This window comes from Linepithema humile, chromosome 8 (genome assembly GCF_040581485.1).
Source record: "Linepithema humile isolate Giens D197 chromosome 8, Lhum_UNIL_v1.0, whole genome shotgun sequence".
Classification (NCBI taxonomy): Eukaryota; Metazoa; Arthropoda; class Insecta; order Hymenoptera; family Formicidae; genus Linepithema; species Linepithema humile.
The window spans coordinates 11,303,947-11,323,200 of record NC_090135.1 but is presented as its reverse complement, the minus strand read 5'-3'; the positions used below and the strand labels follow the sequence as shown (position 1 = coordinate 11,323,200).

At 34.1% G+C, this 19,254-nt stretch overlaps 2 protein-coding genes across 11 annotated transcripts; both read right to left on the bottom strand.

Moving 5' to 3' along the window:
* Window positions 1-4,828: 4,828 nt before the first annotated feature.
* Window positions 4,829-15,085, bottom strand: LOC105673824 (allatostatin-A receptor-like). 9 transcript variants are annotated; one of them, XR_010891503.1, is made up of 7 exons: window positions 14,655-15,085; window positions 11,935-12,064; window positions 11,577-11,858; window positions 11,255-11,503; window positions 10,687-10,851; window positions 10,480-10,584; window positions 8,407-9,866 (listed from the first exon to the last, which is right to left on the bottom strand). XR_010891503.1 is itself a non-coding variant. In XM_067360491.1 (6 exons), exons 1-5 carry the CDS (start codon window positions 15,083-15,085, stop codon window positions 11,255-11,257), a joined length of 996 nt encoding a protein of 331 aa, XP_067216592.1. In that variant the 3' UTR covers window positions 4,829-6,605. The 9 variants fall into 9 exon arrangements, 4 of the variants coding, with proteins under 4 accessions (XP_067216592.1, XP_012225180.1, XP_012225177.1 ...); XR_001101021.2 differs by lacking the exon at window positions 10,687-10,851 and having other exon boundaries at window positions 8,407-9,698; window positions 9,773-9,866; XR_010891505.1 differs by having other exon boundaries at window positions 11,255-11,333.
* A 1,220-nt stretch (window positions 15,086-16,305) lies between these two features.
* On the bottom strand, window positions 16,306-19,254 carry LOC137001499 (glucose dehydrogenase [FAD, quinone]-like). 2 transcript variants are annotated; one of them, XM_067360483.1, is made up of 2 exons: window positions 17,425-19,254; window positions 16,306-16,763 (listed from the first exon to the last, which is right to left on the bottom strand). In XM_067360483.1, exons 1-2 carry the CDS (start codon window positions 19,198-19,200, stop codon window positions 16,713-16,715), a joined length of 1,827 nt encoding a protein of 608 aa, XP_067216584.1. In that variant the 5' UTR covers window positions 19,201-19,254; the 3' UTR covers window positions 16,306-16,712. The 2 variants fall into 2 exon arrangements, with proteins under 2 accessions (XP_067216584.1, XP_067216583.1); XM_067360482.1 differs by lacking the exon at window positions 16,306-16,763 and adding an exon at window positions 17,126-17,316 and having other exon boundaries at window positions 17,425-19,248.

The window sequence follows — 19,254 nt, the reverse complement described above, 5'->3', positions numbered from 1 at the left end:
TTTAAATCATTACTTGTCTGTGTTATAAACGCGGAAAATTCTGCATACATTGACGGACAGCGAATCATTATGATAGTTCTGTGAATGTATAAAGATTGTTACATCAAAGATGTATCAAAGATTGTTGAAAAATTATATTTTTAATAATGAGTAAATAGGTTATTGGCTCATTTAACTTATCTGCAATTTTTTTTCACATTTTAATCTGCGTCTTTTAATATCTTGCGCTAAGTAATTTTAAATGCCGATGTAAAAGCTGAATATCTTTGAAACGATTAATTTAAAGACTTATTAAGACTTTATTGTCCGCTTATTTCTTTTTTCTTTTTTTTTCATTTTATTAGTCAGTTAAGCCTTTAAGTATTAGCCTTTATCTACAATTTTGAGACACTCGTAACATCAAAAGATAATAAAAGTTTTCATTCCCGAAACACTCTCTGGAAACCGACGTGAGTGGTTGATGGGGGGTTGGTTTATGACTTGGAAGAGGGTTGGCTGCCTGAATAACGCACAACCGATGAAAAGCCGCTTTCTGTACGTGTCTCGTTATAAATGGCCGGCATTCTTATGCGCTCGGGGGTTATAAAACGAGGTCATTGTTACAGCACCGCGTGACGACGCGCCGCACCGAATAGATGGGCGGATAGATCGAGCGGGTGGGTGATAAGTTCGTAGGTAGTGGTGTGTGAATCCTGAAATCCTGAAGCATTTCCAAGTCATATTGCGATGTTCCAGTTATTTTTTATTCAAATCATGCGATTATTAATCAGCAGTCGCGAGCGGTGACTGTGTAAGCTGTTCGCTATTAAAATAATGGCACAATTTTATGCATTCAACAGCAACGTGTTATTTTTATTTTCACGATTCTGGTAATTTTGTTACAAATGAAGAAGGAAGATTTCCTGATTGTTATTTCGCTTCAGACGCTGAATTAGTCGCAAATTTCTACAATGAATCTATCGTTAGATGAATGCTGATGATTCTGTGAGCATTCCTAGCCGCATTGAAACGTGTTGGAGTGGAATCCTGTTAACCGGAATAATCCGATAACTGAATGTATCCTTAAGTACTTAACCCGCAATCGCTATCGTGGCAGAGCTATGAGAAATTGATTCTTTACCATTGTCGTCTTCGACGACCGATCGAGAAACAATTAAATATAAATTTGGAATTTCTGCTAAAGCAAATTGAATAAAGCACAAATTTATGAGCGACAAATCTTATTTATTTTGTAAGTTGTTAAAAGAGACAGAGAGCATTACAAATGTGCTTTACTTATATGAAAAGAGTGAAGAGAAAATTGAACAATTAAATATTAATTGCGATGTAGAAAACCTGGTAAGAAATAAGACTGTCAAGTCCGAGATGTATTAATTGTAGAAGCACTTTGATGTCTGAGAAATTAGTTTATAAAAGTTTAATTTAGATATTTTCACAAAGCGTTCGTTGCTTATCAACTTTTCTCTTAAGACTTTAAACAATTCTAGAAATGAAGTTTTTGATATAAAATTACTTTGGCAAAAATAAAATAAATTCAATTAATGATAATTGACTTTTATTTTTGTTTTTTTTTTTTTCAATAAATTGTATATAAATACATTTTATTATTGCAAAATTTTTGTCCAGTTTAACAGAAACCAAATATAGTCAAGTTAATATATACAATATAATATACTGATTATCTTCTGTCATTTCTGTTTATCAGCTTGAGAAAATTAGAAAAGAGAAAATACCGATAAGCCTCAGAAAGCCTTTTAGTTAATCCCCAACAAAAAGTCTCAGATTGCAAGAAGACAAGAATCTTTTTATCTACTCTTACTAAATATTTGAGTCATAATAAATATTTCTCAAGTAAATAACTTTAAAACTTAAATTAAAAAAGTATACGTATGCATTTTCGAATAATAGATATCTAGAATCTAATTGTTTTAAATTAGATATAAAAAATATACCGGAGAGAGAAGCAAAATTATTATTTTCACATCTTACTTCTGCAGAAACAAAATAATCCGACGTGGAAATTATAAATGTCTCTTGACAACTTTCAAGTGAAGAAGCAGATATGAATAAAGAAACAGATAAAAGATACGTTTAAAACAAGAATCGTCTCAGGACGGAAGTCTCGTTGCTTTTTGCCTTCTCAGGAATGGGCTCGTTTCGCTTCTCGGTTTCGCTGAGAGCACGAATCCGCCCACCTCCCATTGTTCCTATACGAGGACAGAGTTCATCGATCCTCTGACAAAAAGGAATGCGAGTGAGTGAGCGACAAGCGGAATGGTAGGTGTTCTTGCTTTTCACCAAAGAGAAAATGTTCCCGACCATTTGAGGTACTCATTCCTTTCTATATAATTCTTTCTCTTTCTCTCTCTCGCTGCGATCTCTGCTTACTATTTTCTTTTCTACTATTGCCGAGGTGCTCGTGTGCAAACATATTTTTGCCCATACGTATTTTCCGCTGTTCATTAATATTTTACAGAGCTTGCATGTGAGAGGTATATTTGTTAAGAATTTATTAATTATAATATTAGCTAAAGTCGTTAAAATATTTGAAAATAAGAAATTTTTTATTTTATATCGCGATACATTAAACAAATATATATATTTTATTACAAAAATCCTTTCTGCAATGTTGTTATATCACGCTTATTTCTTATAGCGCCAAATTTTGGAAAATTCGTAAAATGCAATTGTAAATTTTGTACATAAAATGTAGAGTTTTATAAGATTATACTGATAAATATAACTTTCGCGACTTTGTGAAACTATCAGATGCTCAAGAAAATTATAAATTTTAACTGTTCAGCGAAATTGTAAAGTTTCAGCGTTGATTGTGTATTTGTTTGTCATGTACATCTTATTTAAATCCAACTTGTTCTACTATCTAGTCTTTGAATGTTTGAAACGTATGTCAAGCTTTGTATGCTGTCTGCTTCTCATCTCTTCGTAATTTGCAGGGAAAATTTTCGACCATAGCGTAGACTAGCTTTTACTTTACAACGAACAAAGCTCGTAAAGCTATGTAATTCTCTTCCGATCGCCTTTAACAATATATACATTGCTTTCAGTTCTCTTCGTACTAAGACGAGTCGATATTTTCGTGCTTCGTGTTTCGCTTATGATCCGTGAAATTCATTTAATTTTACACGTAAAAGCAATCTTTCACTGGCGCGCTGCTATTTGGCAAATGGCTCTCGCATTATATTTACGCATTATAGCGCACGCGATAGTTATTTTTAATCATTTTTTCTGATTCATCTTTTTCTTTTAGAGTTACTCGTCGAGAATAATTGTCAACACTTGAGTAAAAATTTTTTTCAAACTTCCATACAGATAAGATTAAGATTCTTACAGACGCAGTTCCATTCGCGAATCAATCAATTTTATTAATATAATTATCGGAAATTCGAATTCTATCGAAACGATAAGCAGAGAGAACTCAGCGGGAGAGAGTGAGATTCTTTTCCAGAGCATTAGCCTCCGGAAAAAAGATCCGTTGCGAAGTGATTCGATTTCCTTTTGTTCGTCGATCATTAGCCTCTTCAACTCCAGCTACTTAAAGTCATCCCATCGTCTCGTTAAACTGCTTGTCCGGGTTATTACTAAAGGTGACGTTCTCGCGCTTGCATTGAGCGCGGTAATTCATTATACGCCACTATTCATGACGTTGTGAAGTGTTAAAACTCTGTATCAGGCACTGCAAATATTGGATTATGACACGAGCGAAGAAAAAAAGAATAATTTTTATCGAATTAATGAAACAGTGATTTATCTTTTACTTCGAGTTGTATCGAACTAAATGAGAGTTCTGTCGTATTATCAGATCGATTTATAGATTAGATTTTCCAGCACGGAAATTCATCACGTCATAATTCGAATAAAGGCTCTGAATCGGACATAGCAAATATTGGATCGTGACACATGCGATCTCATTAAAAATCACATTTATCGAACTGGTGAAACAGCGACTTATCTCTTATTTCATGTTGTGTCAAAGCAAATAGTTTTCTCTTATATCATCAAGTTGTTTTGAAAGATTAGATTTTCGAATACAGGAATTTATTACATCATTATTCGTGACGTTGTGAAATAATGAGACTTTGACTCAGATACTGCAAATATTGAATTATATCAGCGATATCAGATATCATAACAAAAATTGCAATTATTGACTAATAAGACAGGGACTTATCGCCTTTTTTTATGATACGCTAAAGTAAATTGACTTTTTTTATCTAATTAAAAATTGAAAGAATTTATAATCAAGAGTCATAAAAAGAGTCAGATGTGGGAAGCGTACGGAATATACATTTTGAATGAATTATTTGTTGATTAAATAATTCCATTACCTTTTCGGTATAAAGAAGAGCACTCGAATATTATTCTCTCTCTTAACCGTCACCTGTAAATCTGGTTCTCGCGTGCAATCTGGTGGAAATATCATTCCGCTTCGTTTGTTTAACGTTTCGCGAGGTATAAATCATGTTACTGTTTCAACAATCAAAGAATGCTGTTTGGTTTTCATGAAATGTGGTAATTGAAAACTTTGAATGATAATTTGCGTCTTATGTTTACTATGGTTAATTCCATTGTGACGTCTATTTTTATTTACCTCCAATGTAATATTTGTTTGTGGATTTTTATTATATAAATAAATTAATTGAACATTGATATAAGTTTTTATTGTGTTTTTTAAAAATACATTTTAATTATTTATTATTTAAATACATTTAGATAACTCTTAATTATGTAGATATCTACTTTTTATTTAAAAAAAAATGTTACATTGGAGTTTCTTTTATGGACACTCGAATAATGTGAACAAATAACATGGATTATTTCAATGTCTTTATTGATACACTTTACAATGCTCGGGGGAGTGATTTCCTAACGATTCCTTTAACATCTTTCTCGAATTAACAGCCTTGGATAGGCGAGCGACGGGAAATGAGCCCGCATGTACATTTAAACATCTTGTAATTGTTTCACATTTAAACATCTCATAATATCGTTCTCGCGAAATTGGAAGAAACATTCCGCGAATTCAAATCGAACTTGTGAAAGAGGAAACTCAAATAGCATAGTGACGACATAATGACGTCCATGACGACATAATGACGACATAAAGGCGTCCTGTGCTACTTGGGGAGTCTTAATGATTAAAATAATCGAAAATACATATACGTAAAGTTTTTCTTGTGTGTCCGGAATAATTAACCGCATTTCGACAAGCTGTCTATTCGGATATATGTACAACGCATTCAGCTGCATATATGTATATATATATATATCAACACCTCAGAGATATACTATGTTAAGTAACATGAACATAACTTTTTGGAAGAAAGATCTAAAGAGATTTAACATTTTTTATATATACTTTCAGTAAAATACTTATAATGTTGTGCAGACTTTTTGTATTCGTAGATATAATATCAAATTTTGATATGTTTTAGAAAAGAAAGTTGTATGATTATGGAATATGATTTTAATGTGACTTAATTATGTTTACCTGGTGACTGTGTTATCACATTGTGACTTAACTTTACACAGTCAACATCTCATCATTTTCATTGAAAACATTTGCCATTGAAGTAAAAATTGAAGTATAAAGTCTTGTGATAACAATAACTCAATTTTTGAAAAAATGTGACTTAATATAGTACATCTCTCAGGTGCTCATATATATATTCAGCAATTAAATTTTTCTGCAGTATAGAAGCATTCTTTCCCGTTTACATAATTAATAATATCTAATTAATTTCTGCTTGAAAAGAATAAAAAGAGTCGGTGCATTATGTGTTATTAATTCTGGAGCAAGCGCGTACGTAAAAAGCAAAATTATATTTATTTTTATTACGTTAACTTTTATGTCAAGATTTATGACAAAAAAATAACTTAAAATGCAAAAATTAATGACCTCTGAAAGCTGATCACATGAACCAGAAATAGAGATAATAAATTTAAAAGAAAAAAGCCTGATTCACTATCTTTATTTCACCATTTTTTTATGGTTACATTTTTATAACTTCTCAATGTACATACAATCAATGCTTTATGCATTTTAAGGCAAAGAATATTGGAAGAATACAAAAGGAAATGACTTTTTACGCATATTTCCATAGAAATTGATTAAAACGCAAAGAGATCGATATTGCTATTCTCTGAATAATAAAAAAGTGAAAACGTTTAAATAACTCTGTAATGAAGTTATTTATATATTAATATTTCATGATTTAATATAGCAGCTTAGTTTTCACAATTAGATAACATATGTCCGCTGCGCGTTTGGCTCCAAAATTAAATATTCTCGTGAAAACGGATTCACCGGACATCATTATGCATCTGATTGTATTTTCTGAACAATTATTCTTAAACACCTGCTAACGGATATTTACTCCATCAATGAAGAAACAAAGAGAATATAAAAGTTTAATGTATACATTTGGCGGAGGATTAAAGAATTGAGAGAATATGCGTCTGACGCTTTCACTAAAAACTCGCCAACATCAAACATCGAATATCCTACGAACCGTAGACACACTTGCCGTTTTAAACAGGAGCGAGCTAAGATGTACCAACCCGCATCGACATCGATGAATTTATGTCTGCAACAATAAACAACATTTCAATATAAAACAAATATGTTTCGATTAATCGAATTTTCATCGACTTTTTCTTTCGTATTTCACATTTATTTTTCACTCAAATCTAGATTTTTCTTAAATATAGTTTCTCGTCACGCGTAAAACAGGTCAGAAGAGATCAAAAGTCTTCAAGATATTTTCTTTTCTTCATTTCGCTAAAGTTGTTAAAAACCAAACTTTTTTTACTGCCATCAGTTCCAAGCTCAACCACATTTAAATAATGATTAAAATATTTTTTTCGATTATGAAGTTTTAGGGAACTTGGGGTTCAAGGCTTTGATTCCGATTCGGTTCACTGTTCTCTGATCTCGACGGCATAATTTCTGTAAGGGTTGGGAGGGGCCGAGGTTCGGAAGTAGGCCGCATCGTGAAATAAGCGGAAGACTTTTCTCGTCTTAAAAGCAGAAGAAGCCGGATAGTACACTTCAACCCTTTTCTCATCTCTTCTTTACTTTCACTTCTGGGCTATTTCTCTCGTTTCTCCTTTCATCTTTCCTTTGGTTTTTGGCTTCCTCCCAATGTCGTTGATCGACCCTCTCATCATCGATCTGTGTACCCATCGTCAAATCTGCATATCGCTGCCCTCGTCTTTTAAGATCGTTGCATATAAAACGCCGTATTTTGAAATTTTTAATATTCCAATGGATATATTTTTACAAAAGAAAATTTTTTTTTAATCAGCTTTTTATATATTGCATTAAAACAACATCTTTATTATTAGTTTTGATTTTTTGTCCATTAATTATTACTTTATTAATATTTATTAATAATATAGTAATTAGTATTTATTAATTTTATCAACAGATTTCCTACGTTTCAAGTAATAACAGATATGATAAAATGTAAATAACTGAAAAATCTAATTAACATTTTTTTTATATAAATGTAAATTAAAACATAAAATTACAAATAATTTAAAATAAATTTTGAAAGAATAAAATTATGAAAGAATTATATCAATATGAAAATATTGATACACAATATTTAACGTCGAAAATATGTCAGCACAATAGGCTTGTTAATTTTCAACCATTTTGATCCTCGAAATCCCTGGATTCAGAGACGCGATTATAAAATAAGCTGGGAGTTATGGACGGAATGTGGTTGAAATTATTTCGGTTGAATATCTCGGATATTATTTGAATATTGCTGACGTGATGCCAAACATTGTGCGAATTACAACCTAGTATAAATTATTTTGATTATTTATGAGTAAATATATTTTTCGCAAATGTGTATTAAAATTATTGTTTATTTTTACATCTTGCTATATTCGCGCGAATAAAAATCATGAAACACGTCTCTTCGTGGACGTCTCGCGTGCCAATTTATGAAAACGTCAGCCCTATGATATACTTTTCTAAATCCTTGCCAAGCAATTCGCATTTATCATGCGGCAATAGCTATTACTCTTTCCGGACATTCTGAAAATTATGGCATTCTTTTCGCGTATATTGAATCGGTGTGAAAATCGATATTTGCTTGGCTGCCTTTCAAACGCTAATTACACAGTACGAATGCAGGACAACGAATATAACGTAGCAATCAAAACGAGGAACGAGGGAAGTCATTGTGCCATAGCTTGTTGCTAAATCTGGTTCACTCGTTCCTAATTAACGCGACCAGAATTTTACGGTGCAAAACAAGAATATCAGCATATTTTATGCTTTTCCGCTTCGTTTCGAAAAGATATAATTATGGTAATAAACGTTTTAACGAATAACTAAAATTATTTAAATGGAAAGTAAAAATATCTCACAAATACAAAGAGTAAAATTTATTACTCTGAATCTGATTAAAAATTTGTTTAATTACATTTAACAATTTCTTGAAAAATTATTAATTATTAAAGGCTTAGAATCTTTGAATAAAATATGTCAATGGATTTAAAATATTTGCATTAATGTATATTAGTTAAATAGAAAATAGACGTTTTATACGGCATTCATAATCGTGCAGGAAGCAATATGATTCGACTCAATTCTCTCTGTCCAAATGACTTTGTATAATAAATAGCAAATCGCTAATATTGACGCGCAAATAGTTCCGCCAATATCACGCTAGGCTAATTTTGCAAACGCTTTAGTCGAGATCGCATTGGAACGACGAGAATATCGGATTACCGCATCTCGTTGCTCATGGAATACGTCTACTTGATTAAGATTTGTTTGCACTAGTCAGCGTCATTTTTACGAGCCGCCATTCTCGTGGCGCCGGCAATTACCGGATCACTTATCTTTTTCTAAATTCGCCTCGTCCGTAAAATACGTTTCCGTCCGGCGGAGCAGCCAAACAGTTCGGTATTTACGTATGTCCACGTGTCGGCACGACTGCCATTGCAAGTCTCTCCCGTCGGACGACTTGGATAACAATGTCATGCCAGAGTATATATTTGATTTATTGCGTTTAAATTTCCCTTAATAACGTTGAATGTTTATCTGATTATAGAATCGTTAATTAAGAACGATTAAGTTTCGACAAAATTAATGGCACGTATTAAAAGTTTGTATTGTGCACTTTTATTTATACAAAAGAATAAATATGCTCATATGGATTTGTTTTGGATTAAATTTTATAACTTATTGGTTTTGACTGTTTTGTTCAATGAACTGAAAAGCGAAACAATAATTCCGATTGTTTGGAAATGAAACATAGAAAAGGCGAATTTAGTTTTAATTCTCTCGATTGTGGTGTAAATACGTCAATTGTCGGATTAATTTTTTCGCAGGCAAATCCCAAAAGGAGATTTTATTGTGATTATAATCGAAATGCAATGCGCCGAACATTTAATATCTCTCGCATTTGTTTTTTATTCGTTTATCATGCAAGGTGGAAGAAGGAAACGCGAAGAAAAGGTGAAAAAGTAGCTTATGGGATGAGCGATCAAAGAGTTGTTCGTTACAGAATGAAAAAACAACATGCAGCACCGGTATCAAAGAATGCTTAATTAAATTTCCCTCCAGCCGTCGATCTCCGCGAAACGTATCAACTTGATTAAGGTTTGCTTGTTGCCTGTGATGTGTCGCGATGAGGTTTCCCGGGAAACTTTCGATCCTATGTAAACGATAGAGAGAGAAAATTAATTCGAAGTAAAAGTGGAATTTGTTGTGCCGATAGATCGTACTCACTAATTAATCTGATACGGTAGGCAGGAAGAGATTTTCCATGTGCCATATTTTTGCGGAACGTTTATTTATAATTTCTCACGGATGAAATAGCAGTCTAGAATGGAATTGATTAAGATTAAAAAAAAAAAAAAACAAATCTATTATTTTATTTTAATAATATAAGTTAGAAAAAAGTATAATATATATAAGCAAGCATAATATACATTTAAAAAATATCAAAATCACAAAAAATGTATATAATATAAATTTAAAAAATAAAATAATTTTTTTTTGTAATATTTTTATCTGGAAAAGTAGATACGTAATTAAATATAAAGTTTAGATCTCCATCAATGCTCTCATAAATAAACCAATAGCGAATTTCGAGGTAGCAATATCGAAATAGTGAAATATGTAGAATCTGCTTTCGCTACATAAAAGTCTCTCTCAAGAAGCATATATATTTATATACTTTTCCACAGCAGAGTTCGCGTGTACGGTTGATCTCAGGTTTTCCGCATGCATTATATAAAAAAATTTCAATTATTATTATGTTTGAACGGAGCATTTCGCTATCGTTTTCTCCAACGCGCAAGGCACTTCGACAACGGAAGGAACATGTTTTAAATGAAAATTTTCCTTCCACTCCATATCCGCTCTCAGCTTCTTTACTTAACATTAATGGCAATGTCTTGCGGTACAAGATTGTGTTCGTCCGCTTTACTCACTCACTCCTCTCCTCGCTTGAGCTCTCTCTTTCTCTCTCTCTCCCCTCTTTTCATGATGTTCGTGTGTAGAAGGGACAGACGAAAATGGCAGCGAGAGTAAACTAGCTGTGAAAACGTCACCGTGTTAATGGCAATACGCCACGCTGCGCCCAGGGGAGAAAAGCGAACAGGAGGAAAAGAGGAAAATTTTGTTACGCGCTCGCATACCGAGCCAAGCTGAGCCGAGCTGAGCCGAATCTGGAGCCAAGTAAATCGAGTAATGTCGTTAAGTGCCGACGCGATTTCCCGCTCGTCATCTTCCGAAGAAATTTATATCGCTTTGGGAAAAGGACGAGCGACGAGAGACCGTAATGTTGCACCTAAGGATCTCGCCTGAAATCTTGAATTTCTCGTCACAGGTTTCATTAACACTCAAGATTTAATTAAATTTTTCTTAATTCTCCTTAAATTATTATTAAAGACCGCAAGATTATAATTTGATGAACCAATTTAATAAGCAAAATAAGGAAAAAAGTATCGTTTAGGAAGAACGTTATTTATCAAAAATAAATTTTCAGAGGTATATTTTTGGTGATTTTTTACGTGAATAGGGGACCGATATTAAATCTCGAGAGTTAAAGTTGGAGGCCAAAAGCAAGGTCTATTATAAGGAGCAGCTATATTTACGTTGAAAGATCTTGATTGCAATATAGGTTATCCGAATAACGGAAAGGTCGATACTTGGGAAAATTATAATATATCGATTATTGCGAATAAAAAGAGAATCGTTCCTCACCTAAAGAATATCGCCGCTACTAGCAGCTCTCGTGGTCCTCGTCGCTGGTTCCAGCCGATTGTTCGGCTCCGCTCGCGGCCTGCAATAAATGAGCTTCCAAAAGGCTTTGCGAAAGTTATCGCTTAGAAAAGCGTACAGGAAGGGGTTAACGCAGCTGTTCATATAGGCGAGGATATGACTGGCTATCTGCACCATTATCGTAGCCGTTGTGAGCGGATATATGTCCAAGGATTTGATCACCAGTATCACCTGCAACGTGACGTTGCGGATGATATCGGATGACGGAGTACCGAAAATTCGTTACCTTCAGACAAGCCTTTACCTGCAAAGGACACCAACAGGCGGCAAACACACCGACAACGACGAAGACGAGTCTCGTGACTCGTTTTCTTCCGCGTCGGCTCTCGGCACTAACGCGCGTGCCGCGCCATAGCCTGACCAGCATGCACATGTAAAAAATACATATCAGCACCAGAGGCAAAACATAGCTCGTCAGAAAAAAGGACACCTGGAAGGTGGTCCAGTCGTACTGCGCTATGATCCGACAGGCCGTCAGGTTTTTTGTTAACGTGACATCCTCTATCTCCTGGAACAAGTAGTGGATCTACGTACACGCGATACATAAGAGCTTGTGGGTCAGAGCCGAGAGATACGTGGAGTATTGTTCGCGACGTACTTACTTCGCCGTGAATCACGAGTGCGGGCGTCGATAGCGCCAGGATTAACACCCACGCGACACAGATCGCCAATATCGCATGATGCTCCGTTCTCCAGGACATTGACGCGATCGGATGGACCACCGCCAAGTACCTGCAAGCAATTTTTCATCTTGTCAAGTCAACTCCACCGCTTACTTTTATCGAATTTTATCATTAACACAATTTTAATTGCTAATCGCTGAGCAGCGAAAACCGGAAGTCAAACTATTGTTTCAGCAAAGTTTTATAGTAGATTATAATTGCATGAAGCTAGATCGTAAACATCCTCCTGCTTCTATCTTTAAAATCTAGCTCAAGTTTTACTTCTTACTTTACGTTAGACTATCAGCTTACAAATTAAAGATCAGTTTACAAATGCATCTGAAATAGTAGCTTCTAACGAAACATTCAATTTACGAATTATATCGATGTTAAGTCTTGTTTTAAGGATCAGTTTAAAAATCAGTTTGAAAATGATCTCTTAAATGCTATATCTGTCTTAAGAAAAAAAGTTTGTAAAAGAGGGCAGAAACCAAGTAAAAGCTTTCAAAGTAGTTTAATTCCACTTCAGTCTTGTCCTAACAAGACTGAAAAGAGAACGCAAAAATCGATTAATTGTTTATAAACAAATTTGTAACTAAAGTTAAATCTTACTAAACATACTAGTTTATATATATAAATATACGTACAAGACTTAACATCGATGTAATTTGTAAAATAAATGTCTTGTTAAGGACCACTTTTAGATAAACTTGTAAATTGATTTTTAGTTTCAACGTGACATATAGTTGAAAATAAATGTATGTAATGTTTATCGAAACAACTGACGAATCACGATAAATTAATTCTAAATAATATTTGTTTTTACAAAATCTTTAATTTTATTATTATTAGAATTTCTCCTTTTTTTCTCTTATTATAAAATTATATTCTGTTTTCTTAATCGTTGGTATGCTTTGCTCGAATAATTAAGCAGATCTCGCAGATGTACAGACGGGGTCATTAATGCCTGCTCATTTTTATAGTATACGTAACGTACATTAATGACCCCGTCTGTACAAACAGAATTTGATTCTCGCATAACTTCTTTTAATAGCACAAACATGTGATAGTCTGATAGAGCAGGGTTTGGGCTACAGAGAGCGAGATGTAAGCGAAGTTCAAATTTCAGCTGTTTGATTGTGTCAACAGTGGTTGCTGCGGAATACGAACACACGTTATCGCATAGCAGAAGAGCCCCTTAATGAGCGCGTCTCTCTGCTTATTGCGAATCATTGGTTTTAACTTTGGTTTCAATATTATAAAGCTTAATTTGTAGTTGTGCTATCTTATAATTATGTATAGCTTTATCAGTTAGTATGCTAGTTATAGTTGTGATTAAGCAACTAACTTTGACAATGCATTTGTTGCATTACAAACTAACAAATTTGAATCTTCCTCGTATATATAGTTATATATCAATATATATAGATAATGGTTTTCAAAGTTTCTGATGCTAAATATATAATGTTCGAAAACTTTGGAAACTATTTCGAAGATATCGTTGTTTAATTCAAAGGAAGCATCTGTTAAGACGTTCTGAGTAAATTGAGTATTTATATTGTTCAACGTTATTATGAGTCCAAACATCGATCTTTTGATTAATTATAAAAAATATTTTTTAAATACAGTTTCAATATAAAGAAATTATAATGAAGAAAATATAGTGAAAGTTAATTATGAATACATTTAGCATTAAATATAAGAAGTCTTTAAAAAGATCTAATTCTGAGATTCTACATTTTGAGATTATAACGAGAAACTTTGTATAAATTTCTCCAATCAATTTTACTTCCATTATTTCCAAAATTTTAGAAATTATTTCGAAGAATTTGTTATATGTTGAATTCAGAAAAAATATCTGTATATCGAGTCATATTTATTTAATATATGTATTTCTGTCTAGTTTTTATTAACAAGCAAAGTATTTTTATAAACCGTTTACATTTGTATTAAAATAAATTATATTAATTTTATTAATTATATAAATCATATAAATAAAACAAAGTAAATATTTTCTTTTATTTATCGAAAAATTGATCGGAGAAGAATGAGAATGGATACTTTAGCTTTTTGCCTAATTATTCGCATCTAAAGTATTTTCTACTAAAAAATTTGTATTATTATGGAAATTTATAATAAATAATTTATCATAATTATTTTTTATTAACGACAAAAACATTTGTGTTCTTAGAAATTTTTTTATCAAAGCAATTATACCGCATTAACAACATCTCTTCTATTGGTAATTTTCTCTCATGCTTTTAATATTCAGAATTGTAAATATGTTTATTACAAATCATATATTATAATTATCTCTCTGTGTATGTGTGTGTATAAGAACATTGCATCATTAATTTTGCATCATTAATTCTTGCCAGAACAGTGATGACGAATAATATTTGCAAGCAAAAATCGAACGAAAAAAATTATTTAAAATACGAAAACATTTTGTATTCTAAAAAACAAATGCTTTTTATTCTTTGCTAGAAGCATTTCATACTTATTTGTACGTTTCATCATAAATAATTTGTTTCAAGTTTTATTAACATTTACTGTCTATTATCTAGAAGTATATGAAATTTTATGTCAATTACTTTTTGCATATAAATTATCTTACAATTAAGTTTAGTGTTAAGCGAGAAATAATTTGACATACCAACCTGTCGAGGCTCATTAGGACCAGAGTGTAAACGCTCGCGTAAGCAGTAACAATGATCAGATATTGAACAATCTTGCACCAGACGTTGCCAAAAGGCCAGTACGGTAGTACGAAATCGGTGGCCGTGAAGGGTATACAAAATATGACGAACAGCAGATCTGCCACAGCGAGGTTGATAATGAGGATATTCGTGGTCGACCTCATTCCGGCATTCGCCGCTACCACCACGACCACGAGTGAATTCCCGGCTAGACCGAGGATGCCGATCATACCAAAGAACAATGGCACCACCACCATCACGATCTTTTCTACCAATTCGCGATCATAGCTATATTCGAATCTCTCACAGGCCTCGAATCCAGATGCAAGCGTAGGAAATTGCTTGCTGCAGTTGGTGAGCGCATTGCTTGCATTCGCGATTCCTGATTCCATTTTTAGCGAGGTGATCAACTTTGCGAATCGATGTACAATCTCTTCGATCAGCGTTAGTAGCGGCGATATTATTAAAGCCGATCTATTTAAGGTAGAAACAGGAAAACTGCTTCTGATATATTATGACAAACGTTAATTTAACGTGGAAGTCTTAATAAGACTTTAGTTTTATTTCGATTAGAATTGTGCAACCTTTGTTTATACTGAGGACGCCGAGGTCCTTTCTTCTCGCGAAATTCATTCTCACGTCGAACGTGGAGTATCCATGGTCGACGATTTGCTCGTTCATGGTCGAGTATTCATGGTCGATTCATCACTCGTTCTTTTTTCATGGCATCATATTTCACAAGTTTTTGTTTGAATTCTGAGAAACTTTAAGAATCAATGAAATTTCAAGATATAAATTACAAAAATTAATCGCATTTTTCCGTGAGGAATGCTAACATAATGCTTCACTTTCTGAGTTTGATTTTTTGTTTACGTTAAAACTGCAAATAAAATTACAACTCTCTAATCATTTATTCATTTGTTTGCATATTAAAACGCGCTAAATTGGACACTTCCTAATTTTTTATCAAATAATCAGATCAAATTAACTTTACGTTTCGCTAAGAATTTTGATCGAGCGTATTTCGACATATATAAAAAAAATGTAAAAATTTAATAATTAATTTTAAAATATATAATTTAACGTAAGCATGTTAATACTGGTTCATTTTTACACGCTTAAGCTTGGCAAACTGAAATTCACACGAATTACCGTTGATCTCTCCGTCATTCAAATAGTAGCTTTCACGGAATAATTACAGCAAGCACATCTGAATTGTGCCGAGTATGCTTTTATATTTAAATAGAGTATCATTTTGCTTTGTTAAAATATTATTATTCTACTTGATCTAATAATTATTATAATCTTCTTATCTTTTTATTTTTAGTCTACTTTTTCAGTTCCATATGGTAGCAAACCACAGAAATTCCACGATTTTATGCTAAATTTAAAAAAATACGATAATTAAATTAAATTGAAAGACATTGAACACATTAATCGAATATTTAAATGACGTGAAATTGCAACTATTTTTAATAAGTAATGTCATGCTTCACGTTTCATATATTCAGCCGCTTACCGCCAAACAATTAAATTTAAAGTTTTATACGAATATTTCGTCTATCTTTTTTGCCGAAATAACAAGTCGTTTTCTTAAATGAAACTATTGTCGTTTGATTGCAATATAATTTTTTATAGAAGACAATTCCATGTGCTTTGTTTCGCGTCATCAATCGCTGAAATGTAACTTTACCGTCGCACACATACAACACGTGAAAATGATCACGGCGGATCGAAATTAAAAAATTTTGTTTGCCAATTTGCAATTAATTAATTTGGTGAAAATTTAGCTCTTGCTGTTGGAAGTCGCACTTTCAGAAAACTTTGTTGATAAAGTTACTAGCGGCAACTGGCCGAATCGCGAGAAGTACCCGCATACTGCCGCGTGCTGCGATAACGCCAGTTCCGGGGGTAGTTTTATACTGAGCATCCTCGTTGGCCGACAGCGCGGCGCGGCCGGGAATGGATAGGGCTAGGTAAGATTGAACATCGGGTGGTATTTGCGGCGCCATCTGCCATTTACGCACGTTGATACCGAAATAAGGATGCATTGTATACATGAACATATATCTGCACACACATAGAAAGAAACATTAAATTACAATTTGCAGTACAATTAAAAGAATTGTCTTTTGATCACATATGTTTTTTTTTTTTTTCAATGTAAAGACCTAAATTTTTGTCGTCAAAAGTGTAACACGTTTTTAATTAGTAAAATAAAAAACGTCTCCGAATCATTAATAGAAAGAAATATAAAAAACTAAACTAAAAATGATTATTAAAAATTTGATTTCTTATGTTTAAAAAATTTTATTTCTAAACGTTCAAGTTTCAGCTGTAAATTTCTCAGTTTAACAATATTTCTGCATTGTATTTCAAGGTTTGCAACTAAATCGCACTTATATAATAATATTTATATCTAACTTCAAAAATTAATGAAAAAAACAGGTGAATTTTATTTTGTGAAACATCAAGATTGTCATTTCTTTAAATATCCCCATTCTTCCTTGATCATATCTGCCGCTTTCTCGGCGATCATAAAAACGGGTAAATTTGGGTGCCCCGATATAATCTCGGGTATGATAGATGCGTCTGCTATCCTCAGTCCTTGAACACCGATCACCTGCAAAAAATTGCACATTTAAAAATTCATAAATTATTTCGATATAAATTACAGCACAGTATCGAATTTCTTATAATAATTTTAATTTTAATTTTCAACAAACGCTACCTTTAATTTCGGATCGACAACAGCAGTGGCGTCTCCTCGTGGCCCCATTTTACAAGTCCCGGAGTAGTGATAGATTGTGCACGACAATGTTCTCACCGCACACTCCCAGTAAGCGTAAGAATCGTATTCGTACTTCTCGCATCCCGGAAGAGTGTCGTTTAATAATTCCGAACCGAACGCCTGCATCGCCTCTGTCTGACCGACGCTTATCGCATTCCTAATACCGGCAATCATCGTTTCGACGTCCTCGGGATCGTCGAAGTAATTTGGCGTGATCTCCGGCTTAACATTGATGTCATTAGCTAGCAATCTTATCCGTCCACGACTTTTCGGTTTCAACAACATCGGTAATATGGACCAACCATGTTTACCAATGTATTTACGCCATATATCGTACACTTTATTATTCAAACCCATTACAACAGGCACAACAAAATCACCTTTAAATATACCGCTAAAAAACATGAATTCAATATCCGGTAAGCCACTGCGTTCTTTTGGCTGCTTCGTGTCGATGAACGCGAGTGCTTCGCACGCACCCGGAATTGTAAGTGGCCCCGATCGTTTCATAAAAAAATCTGAAATATATCGATTAGCGGGATTTATCATATCTTGAAATCGTATACCCGTTAATTCTTTCTTCACCAACCACGTCAGACCGCCGTAAGCTACATGATCCATTAAGTTTTCACCAACAGACGGTGCATCGTAAATAACATCGATCCCGAGATCAGTGAGATGTTTGGAAGGTCCGATGCCGGATAGCATCAACAGCTTAGGCGACATGATGGTACCCGCGCACAAAATCACTTCCTTGCTTGCAAAGACGGAAATAAGCTGACCGTGTTTCGTGAATTCCACGCCAATCGCTCGATTCGCGCGACGGTCGATTAGCACTTTACTCGCCGTACTCTCAAGGCTCACATGTAGATTCTTGCGATGGCGAACTGGTTGCAAATACGCTCTATTGCTGCTCATGCGAGTGCCGTTCATGATCGTGCTTTGTAGGTGCGAGAATCCGATCAGGTTCTTCCCATTGTAATCCACTATCGGATATTCCAGCTCCTGGCCGGCACGTAAGAATGCTCCCGCCAACGGCGTGCGGTATGTCGAAGAAGAGACGTGCACTGGTCCTTTAGTTCCGCGGTACGCAATATCCGACTCCTGCTTTGGAATATCGATCGTTTCGAGTTTTTTGAAGTATTTGAGAACATCCTTGTAAGCCCAGCCTTCGTTCCCCATTTTAGCCCAGCGATCGTAATCCTCGGCGCCGCCTCTAGTGGCGATCATGTAGTTTAACACGCTGCTGCCGCCAAGTACCTTGCCTCTGGGCCAGTTGCAGCTGTTATCGATCATGCCAAGACAGTATTTTTTTGACGGTTTAGTTCGAAACTTCCAGTTGATGTTGTCGTCCAATTGCAAAAAGTAAACGGGTAATGGAATGTCCATCAAAAGGTTCTCGTGATATCCAGTTTCTATTAACAACACTTTTGCCTCAGAAACTTCACTCAATCTCGCGGCTATCGTGGCACCGGCTGTGCCACCACCTACTATTACGAAGTCGTACATGGTTCCGGATTGTGGCGTCGTATCTTGTATTTGTTGATTTAAAAAATGTTGATTTTGCTGCAGGAAATCGAACGAGTCGATTCCTAGTTGTATTAAATCTCTTAAGTTCCATCTTTCTGCGGAATTCTGCAGCAATTCTTGCCCGTTTAACAGTACGATTACAGCAAATACTGTAATGATTCTACTTAGAAATACTCTGTCCGACATGTTGAAAGGACGATTGACTTTTGAATACTTCGCATGCAGTACAGGAAGTATTTA